Source organism: Carcharodon carcharias, chromosome 4, assembly GCF_017639515.1.
Source record: "Carcharodon carcharias isolate sCarCar2 chromosome 4, sCarCar2.pri, whole genome shotgun sequence".
Classification (NCBI taxonomy): domain Eukaryota; kingdom Metazoa; phylum Chordata; class Chondrichthyes; order Lamniformes; family Lamnidae; genus Carcharodon; species Carcharodon carcharias.
Window position 1 is genome coordinate 201030840 of NC_054470.1, and position 13824 is coordinate 201044663.

The following is a 13824-nucleotide window of genomic DNA, read 5'->3' on the forward strand; positions in this document are numbered from 1 at the left end:
TGAATGACCATTTATGGGGGGGGGGGTAGAATGTCAGAGACCGGTCAGGAGTATGTTGGAATAATCTAGAGGTAAGGAAGACATGAATGAGGATTTCAGCAGCGGATAGGAAAAGACTGATAACATTGGGCAATCTTACACAGGTGGAAATAGGCAGTCTTCGTGATGGCACGAATATGCGGCCTGAAACTCATCTTGGAGTCAAATATGACGCCAAAGTTGCAAGCAGATTGGTTTAACCTCAGATTGCTGTCAGGGAGAGGAACGAAGTTTGGAGTGAGGGTCAAAAACAATGGCTTCAGTCTTGCCAATATTTAATTGGAGGAAGTTTCAACTCGTCCAGTACTGATGTGGACAAGCAATATGGTAGTTTAGCAGCAGTGGAGGAGTTGAGAGAGGTGGTGATGAGGTAAGGCTGGGTGTCATCAGCATACGTATGAAAACTAACACTGCTTTTGGTGATGTCACCATGGAGTAACATTTAGATAAATTAATCCAGGAATAGATCCTTACTGGTGATAATGCTGCAGGAGCAGGAAGAGAAGCCATTGACTCCATGAGAAGGATGAATCATCTGTGGCTAACTAAGGAAGTTAAGGATGGTATTGAATTGAAAGGAAAAGCCTTAAGTACTGTGAAGATTAGTGGTAGGCCAGAGGATTGGGAAAATATTAGACACCAGCAAAGGATGACTTCAAAAAAAAGGGGAATAAATCAGAAAATGAGAGTAAACTAGCAAGGAATATGACAACAGACAGTAAGCACTTCTACCAGTATGTATTTTCTTTTAAAGTAACTACAAACGTTTGTCCCTTAAGAGGTTGGGATTGGGAAATTAAAAATGGGAAACAAATATCAGACTTTGAACAAAGATTTTGTATCTGACTTCACAGTAGAAGACACTAAACGCTTCCCAAGAATAGTAGAAAATCAAGGGACAAAGCATAGGGAGGAATTTAAAGCAATCACTATGATAAGAGAAAAAGAGGGAGGCAATGGCACAGTGATATTCTTGCTAGACTAATAACCTAGAGACCCAGGGTAATGCTCTGGGGACCTGGGTTCGAATCACGCAATGGCAGATGGTAGAATTGGAATTCAATAAAAATCTGGAAATAAAAGTCTAATGACCATGGAACTACTGTCAATTGTTGTAAAAACCCATCTGGTTCACTAATGTCTTCTGGGAAAGGAAACCTGCTGTCCTTACCTGGTCTGACCTACATGTGACTTCAGAGCACATAGCAATGTGGTTGACTCTTAACTGCCCTCTGAGCAAATGCAATTAGGGATAGGTAATAAATGCTGGCCTAGCCAGCAACGCCCACATCCCATGAATGAATTTTTTTTTAAAAGAACTAAGCAAACTAAGGGTCCAAGAGGCTGATGAATCCCCTGGACCTGATGGTCTACGTCCTTAAAATAAATGGCTGCAATGATGAAGGATTTATTGGTTGTAATCTTCCAAAATTCCCTAGATTCTGGAAAAGTCCCAGCAGATTAGAAAACCATAGATGTAAGGTCCCCATTCAAAAAAGGAGGGAGCCAGAGAACCGGAAATTATAGGAAAACACAGGAATTCATTGCTCAGGAAGGACATTTAGAAAGTCATAATATAATCAGGCAGAGTTGACACTCAAAACTCAGAATAAGTATATTCCTACTATAAAGAAAAATTCTCAAGAGAGGACCCATAGTTAACTAAAGAAGTTGGGGAAAGCATCAAACTTGGGGGAAAAAGCATTCAACTGTGCCAAGATGAGTGGCAGGTTAGGTGATTGGTCAGAATATAAAGAACAGCAAGGAGTGACAAGCTAGAAATATTAAAACGGATAGCAAAAGTTTCTACAGGTAGTTAAAAAGGATAAGAGTAAAGTGAATGTTGGTCCTCTAGAGAATAACAATAGGGAGGTAGTAGTAGAAAATAAGGAAATGATGGATGAAATGAACAAATATTTTGCTTCTGTTCTCACCAGGGAAGATATAAACAACGTTCCAGTAATAGCTGTAAATCAGGAGCTAGATGGGAGAGAGGAATTTGATGAAATTACAATCACTAAGGAAGTGGCACTGAGCAAACCGATGGAGCTGCGGGCTGACAAGCCCCTGGGTCCTGATGGACTTCATCCTAGGATCTTAAAAGGTGGCTAATGATGTAGTAGATGTGTTGGTTTTAATTTTCCAAAATTTGCCAGATTCTGGAAAGGTTCCATTAGACTGGAAATTAGCAAATATAACCCTTTTATTCAAGAAGGGAGGGAGGCAGAAAACAGGAAACTATAGGTCAGTTAGCTTGATGTTGATTGTGGGGAAGGTGTTAGAATCAACCATTAAAATGGTTATAGCAGAGCACCTAGAAAAACTGAAGGTAATCGGGAAGAGTCAGTATAGTTTTGTGAAAAGGAAATCATAAAGTGATATATTGAACACTTTATTGGTGTTCCTTGAAGGAGTAACATGCACTGTGGATAAAGGGGGGTTGTAAACATGATGTACATAGATTTCCGGAAGGCATTTGATCAGGTGCCACATCACAGGTTATTGTGGAAAATAAAAGCTCATGGTGTAGGGAACAACATATTAGCCTGGATAGAAGATTGGCTGGCTGGCAGAAAACAGAATATGCATAAATGGGTCTTTTTCTGATTGGCAGGATGTGACAAGTGGAATCCTGCAGAGGTCTGTGCTGGGGCCTCAACTTTTTACAAATTATATCAGTGAATTAGATGAGGGAAGTGAAGGCATGGTAGCTAAATTTGCAGATGGCACAAAGATAGGAAAGTATGCTGTGAAGAGGGCATAAGGTGGTTGCAGACGGATATAGATATGAATGGGCAAAAATCTGGCAGATGGAGGATAATGTGGGAAAATGTGAAGTTGTTCACTTTGGCAGGAAGAATAATCAAGAGTGTTACTTAAATGGAGAACGACTGTGGAATTCCAAGGTGTAGAGGGATCCAGGTGTTCTAGTGCATGTATCACAAAGTTAGCATGCAGGTACAGCAAGTGATTAAGAAGGCCAATGGAATGCTATCTTTTATTACGAGAGAAATTGAACATAATAGCAAGGACGTTATGCTTCAGTTATATAGGGCATTGGTGAGACCATATCTCGAATACTGTATGCAGCTTTGGTTTCCTTATTTAAGGAAGAATGTAAATGTGCTGGAGGAGGTTTTCGAGACATACCTGAAATGAGCAGGTTGCCTTATGAGGAAAGGTTGGACAGACTAGGTTTGTTTCTGCTGGCGTTTAGAAGAGTGAGAGAGGGTGACTTGATTGAAGTATATACGATCCTGAACGGTCTCAACAAGATGGATATGGAAAGGATGTTTCCTCTTGTGGGTGAATCCAAAACTAGGGGGCACTGATTTCAAAATAGGGATCCCCTTTTTGGACAGAGATGAGAAATTTTTTTCTCTAAGGGTTGTGCGACTTTGGAATTCTCTGCCTCAGAAGTTGGTGGAGGTGGGGGTCATTGAATGTTTTTAAGTGGAAAGTTGATTCTTGTTAAGCAAAGGAATCAAAGGCTTTCAGGTAGGCGGCAATGTGGGATTCGAAACACAAAACCGATCAGCCGTGATCTTATGGAATGTCGGAGCAGGCTCAAGGAGCCAAATGACCTACTTCTCCTATTTCGTATGTTTGTATTGAAGCAGGCACTGTAAATGGGTTCATGAGGTGATTGTGTTTGTGGAGTGAGAATGTGGGTAGCTGAGGTTAAGAAGGTGAGTTGATCTGTCAAAAATAGGGTTAGTCTGTTGGGCTTTTTCCTTCTGAACTTTCCTGATAATACAGTGCCACCTGAAGTTTGTCTGACTACATTAAATGGGTTTATCAGTGCCTCTACTGCAGGTATGTAATTTATTCATGGGATGTGCTGGCTAGGCCAGCATTTATTGCCCATCTTTAATTGCAGCAGACACATTGGTGAGCTACCTTCTTCAACTGCTGCAGTCTGAGGTGTAGGCACACCCACAGCACTTTTAGAGAGGGAGTTCCAGGATTTTGACCCAGTGACAGTGGAGCGGGCGATATATTTCCAAGTTAGGACAGTGAGTAGCTTGGTGGTGTTCCCATGTGTCTGCTGCCTCATAGACGTCTACAGCACAGAAGGAGGCCATTCGATCCATCGTGCCCATGCCAGTCAACAAAGATCTGACTAATCCCATTTTCCAGCTATCTAAATACCACTTAAATGTTATGAGAGTTTCTGACTCAACCACACTTTCAGGCAGTGAGTTCCAGACTCCAACCACCCTCTGGGTGAAAAAATTTCTCCTCAACTCCCCTCTTAACCTTCTACCTCTTACCTTAAATCTATGTCCTGGTTATTGACCCCTCTGCTAATGGAAAAAGTGCCTTCCTATCCACCCTATCCATGCCTCTATCAGGTCACCTCTAAACCTTTGTTGCTCCTAGTAAACCGACCCCAGCTTATCCAATCTTTCCAGTGACAGTACCACTATGCTACCACCTCCCCACTCTTGCACTCTTCATTGAAGCCAGGTTGATCCCCCAGCTTGGTGATAATGGTAGAGTGGGAGATATGCTGGACCATAAGGTTATAGATTGTGATTGAGTCCAATTCTGCTGATGCTGATGGCCCACAGCGCCTTGTGGCTGCCAGCCTTGAGCTGCTAGATCTATTTGAAATCTGTTCCTTTTAGCGTGGTGGAAGTGTCACACAACATGATTGAGGGTATCCTCAATGTGAAGAAGGGATTTTGTTTCCACCAGGACTGTGCGGTGGTCACTCCTACCGCTACTGTTATGGACAGGTGCATCTGTGGCAGGCATTTTGGTGAGAATGAGGTCAAGTATGGTTTGCGGTTCCTCACTACCTGCCACACACCTAGTCTAGCAGCTATGTCCATTAGGTCTTGGCCAGCTCGATCAGTAGTGGTGCTAACGAGGCACTGTTAGCGATGGACACTGAAGCCCCCCCCCCCGCCCAGAGTATATTCTGCATCCGTACCGTCCTCAGTGCTTCCTCCAAATGGTGTTCAATATGGAGGAGCACTGATTCATCAGCTGAGGAGGTGGGTTTGGGGGTGGGGAGATGCTCGCTATGTGTCATGTTGCCAGATGCTTCTCTTGACTATGAACTTTCGAACACTGACAAGTTTCTTTCTCACTTTGACAGCGTGGTCTGCTAGAGGTGCTATACGATATCTTCCGACTTCCTATCCCTGTGACAACACAGGATTTTTCTGAAGCTCTGCTCAGCGTAGGTGGGTGAGCATTCACATCATCGTACCTGAATGGATTGTGAGGTGCTTAGGTCAGCTGTGAGCCAGCGACTTAGTGAACTTTTTTTTTTTTTGCTGCCTATATTCCGTTTGTACGGAATGAAAGCTTTTCCCAGCTGGAGATGGGCTAAATGCCCAAGCCTCTGCAACTGACCACAACACACCCGAGGACATGTTGGTTTGCTGTAGATTTTTGAAAACTGTTTAAAAACCTGTGATTTCTCATGCTGTTCAAGATGAACACCTCTACTTAGGATTATCTGTCTGTTGGTACATGCTGTAATGTGTCACTAACTTGCTCATCTTTGGGATACCTTTATAACCAAGTTCTGTATTTGGCAGATATGTTGTAAACTACACAGTGTGAGCACCGAGATTAGAATGTTTTTTTTTCTTGGTATGGGTTTTGGGGCATTTTGTTACATTAAAGGTGCTTTATAATTGCAAGTTCTTGTTCAGAATTTGGCAGCTCTCTTTGGGCTGTAGTCAGACATTAAAGAAGCACACAGAGGTGGTGTTTATTTGGAAGCATAGCCCCATTCCAGAACAGGTTAGGAGTCATCATTTCACAAGTTTGAATTAGGGAGTCTTTTGGGATGAGAGGTTCAGGTTGAAAAATAAAGTGGCCAGTCTTTGCTTTTTATTGGCAGCTGAGTGACACTGTTAAGGCATCAGTTATTGCCCCTGCTTTCCCATAGGCATGAAGAGTCAACCACATGTGGGACTGTTATCACATGGAGGCTAAACCAGGTAGAGGTAGCATGTTTCTGTTGCTGGAGGACCATAGCAAGCCAGTTTATTTTAACATGTGCTGAAACTGTAATTGCTATTTGCTGGTGAGGTTACCAGACGCACTGAATTTTTAAAAAATTCATTCACGGGATGTGGGCTTCATTGACTGGGCCAGCGTTTATTGCCCATCCCTAGTTGCCCTTGAGAAGGTGGTAGTGAGCTGCCTTCTTGAACTGTTGCAGTCTATGTGGTGTAAGTACACCCACAGTGCTGTTAAGGGAGTTACAGGATTTTGATCCAGCGACAATGAAGGAACGGCAATATATTTCCAAGTCAGGACAGTGAGTGACTTGGAGGGGCACTTCCAGGTGATGGTGTTCCCATGCATCTGCTGCCCTTGTCCTTCTGGATAGACTGCACCTTCCAAACCCACGACCATTACTAAGGAGGGTTGGTGAGCTCCTGCACTGCATCTTGTAGATGGTACACACTGCTGCCACTGTGTATTGTTGGTGCAGGGAGTGAATGTTTGGTGATGGGGTGCCAATCAAGCGGGCTGCCTTGTCCTAGATGATAATGCCACCAAGGATGACCCTAGTTTTCTGCTTCTTTGTCCAGGGGCACTGTCAGCCAGGATTCTGATTCTGGTTGCTATTCACTGACTTCTGCTGAAAAGTTGGGGTAAAGTAATGAAAGAGGAGTGTAATTTAAAAAGAAACATGAAATATTGGCTCCTGAATCTGAAGATCATGCCAAATACCCCTCAGTTCCCTATCCAAGATTACACCAGTGACCTTTGGTCCCCCCAGTATTGTTGTCTACAATTCTGACAGAAGGAACAAATCCCAAAAATAATTTAATGCAAGAGAAAATTCTTGAGAGAACGTATAAAAATTGGGAACAAATCTTTTCCATTCCTGAAATCTTCCTAAGAAGCTAAAAGTTCACATTGTGTAGTTAGATCCTTTATTTCATCGCTGCTACCCTCTGCTGGAGGTGTGCATTAGCTACACTCACTCTTGAAGACCTGAGCTTACATTGCCAAACATGGATTGAAAGTTCAAAGACCATAGTGTATGACAGCAGCACAATTGGCACATATAGATGGCAAGGTAAATCGAGAAGTAACAACTAGGTGGCCATGGCCAACCATGGGTTTTATAACAAAAACAGAATTACCTGGAAAAACTCAGCAGGTCTGGCAGCATCGGCGGAGAAGAAAAGAGTTGACGTTTCGAGTCCTCATGACCCTTCGACAGAGAAGGGTCATGAGGACTCGAAACGTCAACTCTTTTCTTCTCCGCCGATGCTGCCAGACCTGCTGAGTTTTTCCAGGTAATTCTGTTTTTGTTTTGGATTTCCAGCATCCGCAGTTTTTTTGTTTTTTATCTCATGGGTTTTATAGCCTGCAGTTTATAGACTGTATAGAAGTGAGGGGAGTCATAAAATGATACAGCACAGGAGGAGGCCATTTGGCCTGTCACGTCTGTGTTGACTCTTTGGTAGAGCTATCCAAGTTGTCCCACTCCCTTGCTCTAGAAAGGTTTATCAAAAGTTTTTAAGCTAAAAGCAAAATACTGCGGATGTGGAAATCTGAAATAAAAACAGAAAATGCTGGAAGAACTCAGCAGGTCTGGCAGCATCAGTGGAGAGAGAAACAGGTAACGTTTTGAGCCCATATGACTCTTCTCTAAAACGTTAACTTTGTTTCACTCTCCACAGATGCTGCCAGACCTGCTGAGTTTTTCCAGCACTTTGTTTTTATTTATCAAAGTTTTCTTGCTTTCATACTCTGTGCCTCTAATAGTAAAGCCAAGGATTCCACGTGCTTTTTTAACAGCCTTCCCAACTTGTTCTGTCACCTTCAAACAGTTTTCTCCCTCTTTTAAAATGGTACCATTTAGTTTATATTGCCTATCTTCATGATTACCCCCAAAATGTGCCACTTAATGCTTCTGTTAAATTTCATCTGTCATGTGTCTGTCCATTTCATCAGTCTATGTCCTCATGAAGTTTATTGCTATCCTAGTTGTTTACTGCATTTCTAAGTTTCTTGTCACCTGTTAGCTTTGAAATTATGCCCTATATACCCAAGTGGAGTGTGCATGGGCTATGGAAGAAGCATGCTTATTGAGCTGAACGGACCCTTTCTTATTCCATGATTTCTTACATTGCATTTTGTTCTTTTTCTCCCCCTGCTTCTCATACTGACAGATCCCAGCCGATTCCAAGACTCTTGGCGTCTTTCAGATGGATTTGTAGCAGCTGAAGCTAAAACTATTCTCCCACATCGAGCCCGATCCAGGTATGTGACTCTCTGATAAATGGAATTGTTTGGATGGACTTTACCGAGACTAGCGAATACAACCTATATCGTTGCAAAATGGCAACCTTGCCAGAATGTCAACATACTTAAAAACAATTCATTCTGTATGAAGCACCGTACAATCTCTATATGAGATTTTGGAGCTATGTGATAAAAATTGCCATATAGATACAAGTGTTTTCTTTATAACTAGTTTTTATTACTCTACTTTAACTAACTCCGTAACTGTAAGCAGCACAGCGTTTCTGTCAGAAACAGCACAATCTTCTCTCCCCACCCACCAATTCATGTGAATTCTATCATTTCAACCCTTTAGTTTTACAATTTAATCTTTAACAATGTTTGACACCAGTGGTCAGTGTGACCAAGTCCATGGTCCCATTTATGAGCGATGAGGCACAAGCAAAGTACGCTAACACCTTTTGGGTGTACTAAATATTATTTTTTAAAAACTCTGTAAAATATCATTTTACTTTTACTACAGCCAAAACTGAGGGATTTGAAAGCTATAAGTGCAATGGTGATATGTCAGTTTTACACCAGTTATGAGTTTGATAGCAAAACTGCCATTAAACCGGCAGTCCCATTAGTGCGGGAAGTGGGAAAATTTGAGTGCTGTAGTATACTTAGATGTACTACTGAGGTAGTTTAGCAGGACCATTGCTCTATGTGTAACCCGGGACTGTGTGGAGGGTACTTTACTGTATGCCTAACTCGTGCTGTACCTGCCCTTATGGGATAGTATAGAGAGAGTTGTGTAACTTGTATGTGGAAATCCTGGAACATGCTTTGTGAAGATGTGTGGGACCCCCTAAGACGTTAAGGGGTGTTTTGTAAGACATGTGGAATGTGTGTGAGGGATGCAGTCTGTATTGTTTGCTTCCATGGAACTCCCAAAAATGTGTAACCCTGTAGACTCCTATGGTGTAATATGTGCTTGTGGTACATAGTGTAAAATGAGTATGAGATGTTAACAGCATGTATCTCCTTTTGTGACCCTGAGGCTGGTCGGTGAGACAGTCTTGCTTATAGTTTTAATTTGCCTGAAGTGATGTGTTTCTGAATCCTCTTTTCCAGGCCTGACCTGATGGATAATTACTTGGCTCTTGTGCTATCTGCATTCATCAACAATGGACTCCTGGAGGTAATGGTTAATGTAGCCAAAAACCTTACATTTTCTTTTACATATGTGGGTTATAAAACCACAAGACTCCTGCACATAATATAACTTCTGTAGGCACATTATAACTGTTACACCCCTGTCAGCATTGCAGAGAATAATGAGAGAGAGTAATCATTTGATGAACAGGTACGAATGGTTTATATACAAAATAATGGAATAGGGAGCGAGTTACAGACTGAAATCTAAAGAACAAGAAAGATTTGTGTTTATATAGCACTTTTGTAGCCAATGAAGTGCTTTTAAAGTGTAGTCATTGTTGGGAATGCAACAGCCAATTTGTGCACCATAAGCGCCCTCAAACAGCAATATGATGATGACCCGATAATCTGCTTTAGCGACATTGATTGAGGGATAAATATTGGCCAGGACATTGGGGATAACTCCCCTGATGTTCAAAATAATGGCAGGGGTTCTTTTGCATCCACCTTATAGAAAAGACTGGGCCTCAGTTTAATGTCTCGTCCGAGAGATGGCATCTCCAACAATACAATAGCATCTTAATATTGCATTGGAGTGTCAGTCTAGATTTTTCTGCTCATCTCTGAAGTGGTACTTGAACCCACAACCATCTGACTGAAGGAATAGTGCTGCTAACTGAGCCATGGCTGACAGCTGAATATTCTAGATTTTGTATAAGATAATACCTGGGAGTGAGTTACAGGCAGAAGTCTAGCCAAGGAATTTGGATGGTTTATATAGAGCACAACCGATATCTGTGAGCAAGTTCCAGGCTGAAAAGTAATCAAAAAGCTGGTTTGGGCTTGCCTCAAGAATGAGTGGTTTATTTAAAGCATTAAAATTGGGTTGGTGTGTTTATATTGTATCTATAATTTTTGACACCTGATGTTAGCTCACTGTTAATTACCAGGGAAATTAGCACCAACTCAGCCCAGTGCACTCCATGTCCCTGAATGACCAACAGTATTGTGTTGCTCTTGGATTACTGCTATTCTCTAAATATTGTACGTGTTCCAAGCACAGCGGACATTTTACTATAGAGGGAGATGTTTTATTAAGGAGTAGCTTTGTAAATTAACTGTTCACCTGGGCTGCAGTAAGGGAACTGCCCACTCTTGTTTTAATTTTTCACCATTGTAATTCATCCTCTCTATTTCCTTAAGAGCCTGGTTGATGTGCTAACAAGCAGCAATGATAATGTGTCTGTGCGGGCTACCATCCTGCTCGGCGAACTCTTGCACATGGTAAGGTGGCATGCTATTAGGCTCAAGCTGCCTCTCTATTCTTATCATTGATGTCCTATAACCAGCCTGACACTGTCCCTCCTGGTCTTGTAATGTGTATTGTAACCAGGCTGACACTGTCCCACTGACCATGAAAGACAGTAGCATCTGGTTGCTAGGGAATGATTAAAAAAGCATTTTAAGAGTATGGTAGAAACACCTGGATTTTTATGGGTTTGAAATATCTCAGGAATGTGACTGTGCTTTATGGGTATAAATTATATTGAAGCGCCATCATTACAGTTATATAGGTACATAGGACAGCTGTGAGATGAATGACAATTGATTGCTGAGTTTGGCACCTTGGCAGTTTACCTGTTTTAGCGATGTTGTTTGAAAGTTTTATGTTGGCCAGGGCACTTGGTAATCTTCCTTAATCTCTTCGTATAAAATTCTTTAATATCCTAATGAGGCAGAAGTACCCTCAGTTTAATATCTCAGCACTGCACTGAAGTTTCACATAACCTTGTGATCTGATGTAGCTGGCCATAAACATCTGTTTCTCTCTTACAGGCAAATACTATCCTGCCGTATACCTACAGCCACCACTTACACTGTCTACCGACCCTCATGAACATAGCAGCTTCCTTTGATATCTCTCACGAAAAGCGGCTGTAAGTGTATTTCATCATTCATGTCAAGCAACGCAGTGTGTACATCAGGGCTCAAGGGAATTAATGCAAAAAAAAGCTTGTACTATAGTTACTGTTCACTGCCTGTCGTCTGCAACCTTTATGTCACTGTCATTGTCTGTGCGAATCATTACCTTGTCCTGATACAGACCAGGTAGAAGCTCTCTTGATGGGAGCTATTTGTTAAATGTACTACACATTTTTGTACTGAAAAATACAAATCAGCAGTTCCCAAAGTACAGGTGCTTTAAATGAAGCCGAGGGACATGGTTGGAGTAGTGGGCGGTGGATTTTCAACCAGGATTTCTGCTTGCGACTGCTATCCAGTGAACCTGCCTGAAATTACACGTGGAATTAATGGGGGCCTGTTCTGATGTCACCATTGCCCATAGCTGATAGGGATGCATTGCTACTTGCAGCTAGTTTCAAATAATGGAGGTTAGCCAGCATGAGTAGGCTGTACCCCAACAAGATTCAGCATCTTCAACAGGAAAGAAGAAAACACAAACTAGAATGTTTACTGGATGGTATCAGTGTCATGCATACAGAAGGCTTTCATTGTCAACATAGGAGCTATTTATACAGCAGTTGTGTATGTCTTGTATACTGGAAAGAAATAATGATCCTCAATGTCATAACTCACCTTCATTCTAGTACTGGTCACTCTGTTGTGCTGATGAATTTTTTTTTTTATTCATTCATGGGATGTGGGTTCCACCGGCTGGGCCAGCATTTATTGTCCCTGATTGCCCTTGACAAGACAGTGGTGAGTAGCCGCCTTGAACCACTGCAGTCCATGTGGCGTAGGTACACCCTTAGTGCTGTTAGGGAGAGAGTTCCAGGATTTTGACCCAGTGACAGTGAAGGAACAGTGATGTATTTCCAAGTCAGGGTGGTGAGTGGCTGGGAGGGGAATTTTCAGGTGGTGGTGTTCCCATGTGTCTGCTGCCCTTGTCCTTCTAGATGGTAGTGGTCGTGGGTTTGGCAGGTACCGTCTAAGGAGGCTTTGTGAGTTCCTTGAGACTGAGTAATTTGAAACTGACACACAGTATCGGACAAGTGAATTCTTCCCTTTAATGGCTGTGTACTCTACTTGTGCAGGACCTGAAACTTGCACAGGTGGTACAATACCATAGAATGATTACAGCACAGAAGGAGACTTTGATTTATCAGAACTGTTTGCTGCCGATTGCACAATGTTTAGCATCATTCGTGACTCCTCATATACTGAAGCAGTCCATGTCCAAAAGCAGCAAAACGTGGACAATATACAGGCTTGGGCTGATAAGTGGCAGGTAATATTCGCACCACAATTGTTAGGCAATGACCATCCCCAACAAGAGAGAATCCAACTATCACCCCTTGATGTTCAATGACATTACCACCACTGAATCCCCCACTATCAACATCCTTAGAGTTACTATTGACCAGAAACTGAACTGGACTAGGCATAAAAGTACTGCGGCTACAAGAGCAGGTCAGGGGCTAGGAATCGTGTGATGAGTAATTCACCTCCTGATTCCCCAAAGCCTGTCCACCATCTACAAGGCACAAGTCAACAGTGTGATGGAATACTCCCCACTTGCCTGGATGAGTGCAGCTCCCACAACACTCAGAAGCTTGACACTGTCCAGAACAAAGCAGCCCCGCTTGATTGGCACCACATCCACAAACATTCACTCCCTCCACCACCAACGCGCAGTAGCAGCAGTGTGTACCATCTACAAGATGCACTGCAGGAACTCACCAAGGCTCCTTAGACAGCACCTCCCAAACCCACGACCACTACCATCTAGAAGGACAAGGGCAGCAGACGGACGGGAACACCACCACCTGGAAGTTCCCCTCCAAGTCACTCACCACCCTGACTTGGAAACATATCGGCCGTTTCTTCACTGTGGCTGGGTCAAAACCCTGGAACTCCCTCCCTAATAACAGCACGGTGGGTGCGCCTACACCACAGGGACTGCAGCGGTTCAAGAAGGCAGCTCACCACCACCTTCTCAAGGGGCAACTAGGGATGGGCAATAAATGGTGGCCCAGCCAGCGAAGCCCACATCCCGTGAATGAATTTTTTAAAAAGCCATGCCGGCTCTCCACAAGCAATTCCACCCACCCTTTCCCTGTAGCCCAGCAGATTTTTTCCCTTAAGGTGCATATCCAAATCTCCTTTGAAAGCCATGATTGAATCTGCCTCAGTCACTGAGAAGCTGGAAGCTGTTTACGGATACACAGGAGTGATTATTATTTTTAAGGCGAGCAATTTCTATAAACTCTTGGCAAAAAGCTGACACCATGAGCAAGAGTGTGAAGAGCAGTGTATTTGGAGCTTGGGAGTAGGAGTAAAGTTCAGGAGGACAAGGACAGGGCTGCTCGTTTATGATGACTAAAGAAGAAGTCGCATTCCCTGTTGGTCATGTGATTCTGGGTGTTTATTCTCTTGATGTTTCATTTTCAT

At 42.8% G+C, this 13824-nt stretch overlaps 1 protein-coding gene across 3 annotated transcripts in view; it reads left to right on the forward strand.

Annotated features, from left to right (window-relative positions):
• rictora (RPTOR independent companion of MTOR, complex 2 a) overlaps positions 1-13824 on the forward strand; it is a 232197-nt gene that overhangs the window by 157768 nt on the left and 60605 nt on the right. For all 3 annotated transcript variants that reach the window (XM_041186007.1, XM_041186005.1, XM_041186006.1), the window contains 5 exons: positions 5147-5234; positions 8199-8289; positions 9388-9454; positions 10615-10695; positions 11248-11348. In XM_041186007.1, the coding sequence (XP_041041941.1) occupies positions 5147-5234; positions 8199-8289; positions 9388-9454; positions 10615-10695; positions 11248-11348 (428 nt within the window). The remainder of the gene's footprint in view (positions 1-5146; positions 5235-8198; positions 8290-9387; positions 9455-10614; positions 10696-11247; positions 11349-13824) is intronic.